Source organism: Sapajus apella, unplaced genomic scaffold (assembly GCF_009761245.1).
Source record: "Sapajus apella isolate SASKATOON/1434 unplaced genomic scaffold, GSC_monkey_1.0 scaffold1, whole genome shotgun sequence".
Lineage (NCBI taxonomy): Eukaryota > Metazoa > Chordata > Mammalia > Primates > Cebidae > Sapajus > Sapajus apella.
The window spans coordinates 181,099-194,166 of record NW_022436941.1 but is presented as its reverse complement, the minus strand read 5'-3'; the positions used below and the strand labels follow the sequence as shown (position 1 = coordinate 194,166).

The window sequence follows — 13,068 nt, the reverse complement described above, 5'->3', positions numbered from 1 at the left end:
TTGGACAAACCTGGGCAGATTAAGAGAAGTAGATGACTTTGATTTTGAATCTGGTTGTTGAGAGTAGTGATGCTAGTTGGTGAAGATACACGGAGATAAAACATGTTAAGTGCTTAGCACAGTGCCTGACATAAGAAGTTGCCCATTACCTATGTGAACAACAATGCTAAGTACTGTTAGTAGCCACAAACATGGACCTTTCTCTGGAAGAGTTTACAATCCAGTCAGTAGTATGATAAATATTATAGCAGATATGGACTGGCATAAGAAAGAGGGTTGATCATTGGATCACTTTCTTCCCTCCATCCTCTGATTCTGTCTGTTCTCAACACTAGCTTTGAAAGTGTTGAGAATTTTTTGGACAAAAGGTCTGGAAAGCTCAGCACTAAGTCAAGTTTGAAGTATGGGATGGACAGCTCTATGTAACATTCTATCAGGTCACCGTTAGAAGCTCTGGACCACAAGAGAGATGAATGCCAAATTTCGGAGACAGCCAGTTTGGCAGAGTCCCTGGTATATCTCAGGCCCTTGACTAGGCACTGGGGCCCTAGAGTAAGTAGGTCACTGACTGTCCTTGAGGAACTTACACTTGAAATCTTGCTAGCTGTGGTCAAGAAGATGATTCAGTCCATATTGTGAAGGCCAACTGGTAGCCATATAACTGTCACACAGGGACAGATGTAGCTAGGAGAGTGGATGAAATTGCTCAGGGAGAAAGTCATGCTAGAAGAGCAAAGAATATACTTTTGGAGAATACCCATTCTTTCATGTTTGGTTTATGTCAGTAGGGAATCCTGGTTAAGCACAGGGCTTCGCAGCAAATCAGACTAAGCTGGGTTTAAGTTTTATATCAATTATGCCTTCTTGGGCAAGTCGCTTCAACTCTCAAAGTCCAAATTTACTTTTTATAAAATGGTGAGCCTAGCGGAATCTATCACATGGGACTGTGGGGACTTAGAAAAATACATGTAGAGTGTTTTGCATAGTGCCTAGAAGACAGCAAGGGCATGGTTAAGTGGTAACTGTTATTGCTTTTTAGGCACATGTTGGCAATAATTAGTTTGTCCAGTAGGAAATTAAACTCCAGAGCGAGTCTGGTTTAGTCCAGTGCTTGCACTGGCCCGAGCTCTGTTCTTGGTACATTGCTTTCAAAACGTGGTAGCTGTCACTTTCATAATTTTTTCATGTGTTCCATGGGTATTGCACACATTAAAAACTGCATTCTTATGCAAAGCCTGGCACTACTTTTCTGCCAGGATAATGGTCTCATGCGATTTTTGGTCTGGGGTGTGACAGGGTCCAAGCTGTCAGGCTTTTACAGCCACGTGGGCGCACCGTGGGAGCAGAGAGGCCTGCCCTGCTCCAACCGCTAGGGGGCGGTGCTCCCTGCCGCGACCGCGGAGAGCTGCACCGCCCACTCGCCACCCCGCGACGTGGGTCCGAATGGTTAGGTCCGCTGGGCAGGTAGCGCGCTTCCGCGGCTTCCCTCCACCCCTCTCCCTTCCCCCATTGGTAGGGGCTGCGGGTCCGGGCGGAAGTGGGGCAGGCGGGTGGGAGCGAGGCGTCATCGTTGTATATTCATGAGGCGCGCGCAGCCCGGCATGCTAATGAGGCGGGGCGCGGCGGCTGGCTAAAGAGTGCCTGGGCGGCGGCGGCGGGCGCTGAGCTGCCGGGCGGGAGCGGCGTAGGCGCGGGGTCACCGGCCAGCGTGAACCGGGACATGGAGCCACCCGGCGGGGGCCTGGGGCCCGGCCGTGGTACCCGGGACAAGAAGAAGGGCCGGAGCCCAGATGAGCTACCTTCGGCGGGCGGCGACGGCGGCAAATCTAAGAAATTTGTGAGTGTCCCTCCCACCTCGCTCCTGCCCAGCCCCGTAACCGCCTTCTGGACCCCTGCAGCCGGCCCCAGGGGCGCTTGCCCAGCTCTGGGGAGCCGCCCCCGCGCCTCCCTTCCTCATTTCGCTGGTCTGCGGCTCTGCAGCCCGACATCCTCCGCCTCCTGGACAGCGGGAAGCCCCGGAGGCTCACCCTGCTCCTGCCCTGGCCACCTCGGGGCTTCCCTAGTCTCCCAGCCCGCACGTCTGCTCTCCCGCCCCCATAGCCCCGGCCGGCCCTCAGCCCCATCTCTCCCCTCTCAGCCTCACTTCCTTTCTTCTTCCTCTAGTACCCGAACACGCCTCCTCTTTTTTGGTCCCCTCTTCTGGGTCCATTTTCTCTTCTTACTCTTACCCCTTTTTTGGTAGTCTCGTATTTCCTTCTCCTAAAGGTCACTTCCTTCCCCATGACTGATCCTTTTTACCTGCTAACTTTCGTCCCGCCCAGTCCCCCTGGGCCCTCAGCCCGGTGTCACCTGATAATTCTTCCCCTCAGGAATGTTACCTGACTTGAGCCCTACCCCCCCTCCTCGTTTGGACGTTTGTACTTGTGATTACAGGAATGGGTTCCTGCCTAGGTCTTACAGCCACTGGGGCATGACGTTTATTTGCTTAACAGTATTCCTCTATCCAGAGAACCTGTCTCTTTGCCCTGTTGCTTGTCACTTTTCAGAGGGTTAGAACGCTAAGCCCTTCTTGACCTAGGATGGTAATAAATCTCTCCTGTGGGAAGAAAGTTGGACTGCGAGTTCAAGAAGTTTGTAATTGAATTGCTTTTTATGCATTTCCCATGATAACCATCTCCTCAACTCCTTTTCTACTGCCTCTTGTTCCCCAAGGCGACTACTGGTATCCCTTTGCGTACCTCTAGAAGAGTAAGCTTTCCTCTAGTGCCAGTTACTTTCAATTCGGGTCTGAAGGAATATTGATATTCACGGAACTCTATCATATTTCCTTACCTTTTGCCCACATCAATGCCTCTCTCCAGGGAGCCGTTTGGTTGCTTTTTGCTGTAAAAGCTTTGGAAGATATGGGGCACTGTCCAGAAGAGGAAAAGTCTTGGATATTGATGATCGTTATAATAGCTAGTTATAGCTGTAGCTCTTTTGTCTCTTCCTCCAGGTATTTATGCCCTTAACCTAGTGTATCTTTCCACTAAACAAATGGCTTGTAACTGGTACCTCTTTCTGTTCGTCCTACCTCCCAACATTTTGACCCAGCTCCACAAATTTGGGAAGAAAACTGATAAAGTGATAGAAACTGGAAGAAAATGTTGTTTCATGACCTAGAGGGTTGAGATGTTAACCCTGGTGGGTTAGGTGTTTAATTCTAAACAGAATTAACATAGTGACTCATCTCTTCCTATTTCTAACAAGACCAAGTGCTCCTGGACTGCCCCCAGTGACATCTGAGCTGTCAGTAACCACCTGTTTTTATATGATGAACACCTTTTTTCCCCCCTAGAAATAATAAGGTTAAGAGTATTGACATCCCTTCCTTCTTTGGTGACTAAAAAAAAATTTCCCCCCCCCCCCCACCCACTCGGTTAGCTTTCCTTCCAAAACTTAAGTTCTAGGGCTCATATTCCTTCTATTTCGATATCTTTTTGTTTTGATTTTGTTTCCATGGGTACTGTTTGACCTTCCTCACCCGAATTCCAGCTATTGCTACTGATTTGTGGTGACCTCTGTGACTTGTTTTCCAGTCTTGAGTAGACTTTTCTATGTGTTTTATTTTATCTAACAGTTGTTTATTTCACAAATTGTGAAATCTCCTATGTGTGTGGTTCTGCAAGGTGAGAAGCCTGAGGAAGCTAAGCCTCTTTTTACCTGTCTTTTGGAATGTCCATGGAGTCTTCTGTATGCTTAGGGATTTGGCTCAGGGTTGTTGGTATTTGCTTTAGAGCGGGTGGAGCTGAACCAAGTTCTCTTTTCTTTCTGCGTTGTTAGTCTTAACCCTTAATCTGCTGAATTTTTAAAACTAGATAGCTCAGGTAATGAAAATTACATTAGTAGCTAGGAATTAGAAGGTTTCTAGGAAAGTAGTGCTGCTTAACCCTTGTATTGCCAAATGTAACCTATCTGAAGGCATCAGAATATTCTGTCTTACTCATTGCTCTTTTTATGAGAACTCTGTGGAAATGAAAGAGAAGGAGGAGCATTGCAATCCACTTCTCTTTATGTCTGTGTATGTATATGTGGGTGGGTGGAGTGGGTGAGATTTTTGGTGTGCTTTTGATACCAGTGGCTTAGTTTTCTTGAACTGTACGCTAAAACTGAACTCAAAGCTTTTTCGCCTACTCCACCTTTTCTAAAGTGTGTCCTCTGGAACTCCATTAAGAATGTACTTTATAAAACTGCACTGGTTTGGACTAAGTGTGCCCTAAGGTTGTTTGCATTTGAGGGGTTATAATTCCTTTAGCTGCTATGTACCTTTCCTGGCTTACGCAGGTTCTAAATATGGATTAACTGATGAGAACATAGAGCTCACAAATTGTCTAAGATCTGCTCTTACCCTCTGAGGCATCTTGTGTGGAAAGGAGATGGAGACTCAGTTTAAAAGTAGTTGGGCATCATCTTTTTTTTTTTTTTTTTTTGAAATGAATTCTCGTTCTGTTGCCCAGGCTGGAGTGCAGTGGCAGGATCTCGGCTCACTGCAACCTCTGCCTCCCAGGTTCAAGCAATTATCCTGTCTCAGTCTCTCGAGTAGCTGGGACTACAGGTGCCCGGCACCATGCACGGCTAATACTTGTATTTTTAGTACAGACAAGGTTTCACCATATTGGTCAGGCTGGTCTCAAACTCCTGACCTCAGGTGATTCCCCCCACCTCAGCTACCAAAGTGCTGGTGTGAGCCACCACACCTGGTGGGCATCATCTTTTAAAAACACATGATTGTTAGAGATGCTGACAGTGAGTGGCTGAAGCCAGGGCGCCTGGTATATTACCTCTTGGTTCTTCATGAGTCTGTCTTCTCCCAGACCATGCACATACCCCCTCTCCAGCATTATTCCTGTTCCTTTCAGAAGTCCTTAAGATGAACAGAGGGTTTTGACTTTTCAGCAGTGATGAATGTGGGTGTCAAATAGATTTCTGAAATATATGTAAGGAGAGTAAGTAGAACCGGGATGTTAGGAGGCTGGAGAGTATTCCTGCATTCAATAGACTTTATGTGCATTCTCATATAATTGAGAAATTGATGCATTCTAAGAGAGAATATTACTTCCTGATTTAGCTAGGAGCATAACTTTGTAAAACATGAATTTTGGTGTGGGAATAGAGAGAATCTTTTTTTTTTTTTTTTTTTTTTTTTTTTGAGAGGGAGTCTCTCTCTGTCCCAGGCTGGAGTGCAGTGGCACGATCTCTGGTCACTGCAACTTCTGTCTCCTGGGTTCAAGTGATTCTCCTGCCTCAGCCTCCTGAGTAGTTGGGATTATAGGCACATGCCACCAAGCCTGGCTGATTTTTGTATTTTAAGTAGAGACAGGGTTTTACCATGTTGACCCAGGCTGGTCTCGAACTCTTGACCTCATGATCCGCTGGCCTGGGCCTCCCAAAGTGCTGGGATTATAGGCGAGAGCCACCACGCCCGGCCAAGAGAATAGTTTTAAAAATTTTGTTTAATTTTGGATGCCTATATTGAATTATTGTCATGTTGCAGTTACACATGACAATAATTCTAAACACAAAGTAATAGAGTGTCAACGTTTCGTTTTATACCCCTATCCAAAAGGAGAGCAAGTAAAGGTAAAGGATGCCAGGTGTTTTTTTTTAGACAGAGTCTTGCTCTGTCTCCCAGGCTGGAGTGCAGTGGCTCGGTCTCGGCTCACTGCAACCTCCGACTCCCAGGTTCAAGCGATTCTCCTGCCTCAGCCTCCTGAGTAGCTGCGATTATAGGTGCCTGCCGCTATGCTTGGCTAAATTTTGTGTTTTTAGTAGAGATGAGTTTCACCATGTTGGCCAGGCTGGTCTTGAACTCCTGACCTCAGGTGATCCACCTGCCTCGGCCTCCCAGAGTCCTGGGATTACAGGCGTGAGCCACTGCTCCTGGCTCCAGGTGGAATTTTAAGCAAATATTAGGAAACAGAACATGGAAGAAGTAGAGTTGTTTGTGCAGACTTCTGCTTATATTGCCTTAAAGAAAACATTAATTTTAATCCAAAAGTTTGCAGAAAACTGAAAAATATACAGAGAACTTTGTACACACTTTTTAAAAACAGATGATAAATGCAAGGATTATTTGGTTTGCAAATAGGGAGGAGAGCCTACAGGAATGTTAGTGAGATGTTTGAGATGACAGAATGATAGCTTAAACATTTCTGCTATTCTTCCTGCTTTGTCTTAAAGACAGACCATGACTCTACTTGATATGATTACCTGTACTTTCTCAAAGAAAATTCTCCCTTACAGAAGGTGAAAGTGAGGGAATGCCTTAGGATTAAAATCTCTGCCTTGGGAGAGTTGGTAAATGTTGGGATAATTTTTTTTTTTTAAAAAGAGCTGAAATTTTCATGACCTGTAAATTATATTTTATTATGAAAGCTAGGAAAATAGTGAGACAAGATTTAATTTTGTTGATGGGTGCATGGGTCAGAATAGACTAATTTTATTTCCTGTGTTGTAGAATAACCTTTTGTTATTGCCCAGGGCCCTTGGTGTTTTATAAATGTATTGCCAGTTTATTCTTGGGGAGTGTTATCTTCAGTGAAATGTAATAGAGATTTAAAAGATAAAGTTATATGTCACATATGATTTAGAAGAACAGGTTAAAATAATTTTTATTGATAAATACTAGATGTTATAGAGAAGCAAGGAGTTTGTATATGCAGGTGTATATATCCTACTTTCTGTCTCAGTAGCTGAAACATTCGTGGCTACAAAAAACCATCTCCATTTTGAAACAAACTTAGTGTTACTTAAGTGTTTTTTTTTTGTTATTGTTGTTGAGCCTCCTATTCTTAATTACCTTTGTTGGAAAGCCGTAGGCAAAAAAATTCATTTTGTGCTACCAGCAAAGCAATGGATGTTTGCCCCTCCTTGGGGTTAGGTGAGACAAAGCCACACTCTCCTCTTGTCCAGCTGCCTGTCACCTCCTCCCTCTGTTTTTATTCCTTTCCTCCTTCTGTGGGGGCTGGTTTGAGCCCTATGAATAGCCAGGCCTTTGGGGAATTAGGGGTAGTCAGAAGCTGTTGATACTAAAATTTCTTTTTTTTTTTTTTTTTTTTTTTTTTGAGACGGAGTCTCGCTCTTGTTACCCAGGCTGGAGTGCAATGGCGCGATCTCGGCTCACCGCAACCTCCGCCTCCTGGGTTCAGGCAATTCTCCTGCCTCAGCCTCCTGAGTAGCTGGGATTACAGGCACACACCACCATGCCCAGCTAATTTTTTGTATTTTTAGTAGAGACGGGGTTTCACCATGTTGACCAGGATGGTCTCGATCTCTTGACCTCGTGATCCACCCGCCTCGGCCTCCCAAAGTGCTGGGATTACAGGCTTGAGCCACCGCGCCCGGCCAGATACTAAAATTTCTTAAAACCTTGAAGCTAAAATCGAAGAGCAAAGACTACTTTAATTGCTATGAACATATTTTACTGTATTTTCTCCCTTTTTTTTTTTTTCTTGAGATGGAATTTCACTCTGTCGCCAGGCTAGAGTACAGTGGCATGATCTTGGCTCACTGCAACTTGTGCCTCTGGGTTGAAGCAAGTCTCCTGCCTCAGCCCCCCGAGTAGCTGGGACTACAGGCGAGCGCCACCACACCCACCTAATTTTTGTATTTTTAGTGGAGACGGAGTTTCACCATGTTGGCCAGGATGGTCTTGATCTTTTGACATTGTGATCTGCCCACCTTGGCCTCCCAAAGTGCTGGGATTACAGGCATGAGCCACCGTGACTGGGCTGTTTTTGTTTTTTCACAAATTTCTTAGAATCAAGGAACCCTTTTTAAGGAAGTAAAAGAATTACTAAAGGAAAAGAGAAGTGTAACTCTCATTGTTCTTTCAACTTGGAAATTCTTACTTCCATTCATTATTAAATCTTACTGCGAATGGTACCCTTAAAACTTCAGAGTTGGAAGGGACTTTAAATGTCAGGTCCAAATACCCACTCAGTGCAACAGTCACTTCTTGCAGTTGTACGTTGGAAACATCAAGGGGCTAAGAAGTGGAAATTGGATGGACAAATGGAGGAGGAGCAGCAGATATTTTGGATTCTACATTTTCTTTACCAAATTTCAGCATCTTGGGAATGGCCCCAGTAGTAGAAAGAGATTATATAAAAGGAACAGATATACTAGAAGCTGTGGGATTGAAAGGAAAAAGACTGAAGAAACTGGCCCTCTAGTGTTTGGCTCTGTAACAGTTAGGGAGAGTCAATTTGCAATATTTGTTTAGCTTTCTTTCCTCCAAGGCGGGGGATAGAACAAGTAAGGGGATGCAAATGAGAATAAGCATAATGACATTGAATAAAGGAAACACATGACATTCTTATATGGAAGATGGGAAAATCTCATCCTTGGTGATGGTTATGACTGGTCCTTAGTAGCTATATGGGCATTTTGTTAGGGTGGCAAATACAGGTAGAGTTTATGATGTCCTGTATTATTTTCTGGATTTCTGATTTTGTAACTTATTTCCTGTCTTGTGAGTAGTGTCATCTGAAGGAACTGGATTTGTAATTTAAGATTTAAAATCCTGCAAGGACCCAAGCAGATTGATTTATAAACCATTTTTGACTCTGAAGGTCACAGAAAACCAAAGAGCGTATATTGGTAGTTGGCCTTACATCTCAGATAGATCTGTGTTTTAGTTTCAATGCCAGAACTTTAGGATTAAGTAGAAAAGACCCTTCATCTCTGTTTTCAAAACATTATTCATGTATAATTAAAATGCAATAAACTGCATATTTATTCATGAAACCATTTTCATAGTCAAGATAATGAATATATCAGTCACCTTCAAGTTTTCTCTTTCCCCCTTTGTTATCCTTTCCTCTCACCCGTCCCTGTCTTCCCATCTCCAGATTACCACTGATTTGCTTTCTGTAACTATAGTTTGTGTTTTCTAGAATTGTATATACATGGAATCATACAGTGTGAACTCTTTTGCTGGGGGCTTCTTTTACTATAATATGTGGTCTTGCATATATCAATAGCTTATTCCTTTATATTGCTTATTCCTTTATATTACATTGTATGGATTTACATAATTTGTTTATTCGTTTACCCTATTGTTGGACATTTGGGGTGTTTCCAGTTTTGGGAGTGCAGTTTTTGTCTGTAAACATTCATGTACAACTTTTGGGGCTGGACATATGTCTGCATTTCTCTTGGGTAAGTACTAATGAGAGGAATGACTGGGTCATATGGTAGTAGATCTATGCTTAATTGAGAAATTGCCAAACTACTTTCCAAACTTGTTGTTCATTTTACACTCTTACCAGCAATGTATAAAAGTTCCAATTTCCTGTCAACTCTTAGTATGATCAGTCTTAAATTTTAGCCGTTCTGGTGGGTATGTGGGGATATCTCAGTATGCTTTATTTTTTATTTTTTTAGACAGAGTTTCACTCTTGTTGCTCAGGCTGGAGTACAATGGCATGACTTTGGCTCACTGCAACCTCTGCCTCCCAGGTTCAAGCGATTCTACTACCTCAGCCTCCTGAGTAGCTGGGATTATAGGCGGCTGCCAGCATGCCCAGTAATTTTTGTATTTTTAGTAGAGAGGGGGTTTCACCATGTTGGCCAGGCTGGTCTTGAACTCCTGACTTCAGGTGATCCACCTGCCTCGGCCTCCCAAAGTTCTGGAATTACAGGCATGAGCCACTGCGCCTGGCCTCAGTATGCTTTAATTTGTCATTCCTTAATGATGTCGAACATCTTTTCTTATCCTTACTTACTATTTATATGTCTTTCTTAAGAATCTGTTCAAGATTTTGTCCATTTGCTATCTATGTATCTTCCTTAAAGATCTGCTCATTATTTTCCCATTTTTCTCTTTCTTTGTCCTTTTTTGGAACTGGTAGTCTCACTCTGTTGCCTAAGGTGGAATACAGTAGTGCAGTCATGGCTCACTACAGCCTTAATCTCCTGGGCTCAAGGAATCCTCCTGCCTCAGCCTCCCAAGTAGCTGAGACTACGGGCATGTATCACCACTCTTGGCTGTCTTTTTATTTTCATTTGAAGAGCCAAAAAACTTAATTTTTTTTTTTTTTTTTTTTTTTTTTTTTTTGAGGCAGTTTCACTCTGTCACCCAGGCTGGAGTGCAGTGGCATGATCTTGATTCACTGCAACCTCTGCCTCCCAGATTCAAGCGGGTCTCCTGCCTCAGCCTCCTGAGTAGCTGGGATTACAGGCGCGTGCCACCACACCTGGCTAATTTTTGTGTTTTTTTTTAGTAGAGACAGGGTTTCACTCCGTTGATCAGGCTGGTCTTGAACTCCTGACCTCATGATCTGCCCACCGTGGCTTCCCAAAGTGCTGGGATTGCAGGGGTGAGCCACCATGCCCAGCCCCCAGAAACTTAATTTTGATGGAGTCCAATTTTTTTTTTTCATTTTTGTTTTGTGTGTCATATTTCAAAAACCTTTGCCAAAATTACAGTCACTAAGATTTTCTCCTCTGTTTTGTTTTTTGTTGTTAAAAGAGATGGGCCTCACTTTGTTGCCTGAGCTGGAGTGCAGTGGCACAACCATAGCTCACTGCAGCCTTGAAACTCCTGGGCTCAGCCTTCCCAGTACCTTGGACTATAGGCATGCACCATCATGCCTGGCTAATTTTTCTTTTCTTTTCCATTTTCCTTTTTTTGAGGCAGGGTCTTAGTCCGTCACCCAATCTGGAGTGCAGTGGTGTGATCACGACTCAACTGCAGCCTCAACCTCCTGGGCTCAAGCAATCCAACTGCCTCAGTCTCCTCAGTATCTGGGACTACTGGCATACACCACAATGCCTGCTGATTTTTTTATTTTTCATTTTTTTAAAAATAGTGGTGGGGTTTTACTATGTTGCCCAGGCTGGTCTTGAACTCAAGTGATCCTCCTACCTTGGCGTCCCAAAGTGCTGGTATTACAGGCATGAACCACTGTACCTGGCCCAATTTTTTTTTTATGTTTTAATTTTGTAGAAATGGGGTCTCGCTAGGCCGAGTACGGTGGTTCATGCCTATAATCCCAGCACTTTGGGAGGTGGGCAGATCACGAGGTCAGGAGTTTGAGACCAGCCTGGCCAAGAGCCCAGCCTGGCCAATATGGTGAAACCCCATCTCTACTAAAAATACAAAAATTAGCCGGGTGTGGTGGTGGGCACCTGTAATCCCAGCTATTTGGGAGCCTGAGGCAGAAGAATTGCTTGAACCCAGGAAGTGGAGGTTGCAGTGAACTGAAGATTTCGTCTTTGCACTCTAGCCTGGGTGACAGAGCAAGACTCCTACTCGAAAAAAAAAAAAAAAAAAGGAAAAAAGAAATTGGGTCTCAATATGTTGCCCTGCCCAGGCTGGTCTCGAACTCCTGGCCTCAAGTGATTCTCCTGCCTTGGCCACCCAAAGTGCTGGGATTACAAGTGTGAGCCACTGTGCTCAGCTGCTCTTGTTTATTCTAGAACTTGTATAGATTTAGCTTTTAAATTTGCCTCTTTCCTATCACGCGTATGTGAGTTCCACACATTCACCTTGGGATATAAATTTTCACTTGTTGCCAACCCAGAACATTTCTGATACTCTTAGGGTTTGAGGACTTTCAGATTCCATGTATCGTGAAAGCATTTTTTTCTTGTTAAGTGGTGGTGTTAGCAACCTTTTGTTTTCCTGTATTCAGTATGCTACAGATTGTATAATGCCAGTCTTCCTGTTTATAAATATTAATGAATGTTTAGCATCTTTATAAATAAGGAAAATTAATTCATTCCAGACTAGGATAGGGAATAATAACAACAGTAGCAGTAATAAAAGCAGTTGTTTGTTGCATACTTAGCTGTATCCCTAGTGCAGTGCTAAAGAGCCTTAGATTCATTATCTCATTAATCTCTACGTTGACCTTATAAAAAAGATACTGTTATTATTCCCATTTTATAGGTAATTAACCTGGAACTCAGATCAAGCAGCCTGCTTGAGGATACAGAACTAGTTAGTGACACAGCTAGGATTCAAACGTAGGTCTAGCTGATTCAAAACTCATGGACTTACTCACTTTTGTACTGACAGTTTATGTGTGTCCAGCTTATGTGCCTGCAGTATAAAAGAGTATTCACTGCTAGGAATTTCTTAGAAAATTTTGGTGGTATTCCCTTAGAGTTCTTTGGTCATCTGCAGTCTATTAAAATGAACTGCATTCTCCTAGATTTCAGTTGGCAGGACAAAAGTACCAGGTTTAGATGTAAAAAGTCTAGTGGCTAAATGCGTTTTTTTGCATTTAGTAATTTAGACTTTGAAGCCATTGGAAGAATCTTAATTAAACCTTTTGTAGGCATGAAAAAGTAGCTATTACAGTGCTTGCAAAACCTATGTTTCCCTTGGATCATGAGTTATTTGGATGATGCCGAAATTATTATTTTTTAATGTAACTTTCTCCTTTGTAAGTAGAGCAGCTCTAACAGCATCACCTGAAGGAGTTTTAGTTGTTTAAATTGCTGAGAGCAGCAAGTAGTGGTAACAAACAGGGAGGGGGAAGCTGTTACTAGACCATCTCTATAGTTATCCTTTTTATTATTTATTTATTTATTATCATTTTTTGAGACAGAGTCTCGATCTGTTGCCAGACTGGAGTGCAATGTTACGATCTTGGCTCACTGCAACCTCCGTCTTACGGGTTCAAGCGATTCTCCTGCCTCAGCCTCCCGAATAGCTGAGACTACAGGAACTCGCCACTATGCCCAGCTAATTTTTGCATTTTTAGTAGAGACAGGGTTTCACTAGGTTGGCCAGGATGGTCTTGATCTCTTGACCTTGTGATCCACCCCCCTCAGCCTCCCAAAGTGCTAGGATTACAGGCATGGGCCACCATACCTGGCCAGTAACCCTTTTCATATTTTAGAGTTGACATTTGGTATTCTTAAAGACCTCTGTTTATGCCCCTGAAACTTGACTGTGTAATAATTGCAAATAGCTAATAACCAGGATCACTTCAGAGTCCGGGAACTGCTGAAGTTTGTTCTTTAGACCTGGCAGTTATTTGCCAGTGGTTAATAATTAAGACATTGCCACAGAGG

General features: G+C 43.4%; 1 protein-coding gene across 4 annotated transcripts in view; it reads left to right on the top strand.

Annotated features, from left to right (window-relative positions):
• Window positions 1–1,581: 1,581 nt before the first annotated feature.
• DIAPH1 (diaphanous related formin 1) overlaps window positions 1,582–13,068 on the top strand; it is a 109,077-nt gene continuing 97,590 nt past the window's right edge. For 2 of the 4 annotated variants that reach the window (XM_032297916.1, XM_032297824.1), the window contains exon 1: window positions 1,582–1,837. In XM_032297916.1, coding sequence (XP_032153807.1) covers window positions 1,721–1,837 — 117 coding nt within the window. In that variant the 5' untranslated portion in view covers window positions 1,582–1,720. The remainder of the gene's footprint in view (window positions 1,838–13,068) is intronic. The other 2 variants (XM_032297880.1, XM_032297993.1) reach the window with 2 other exon arrangements.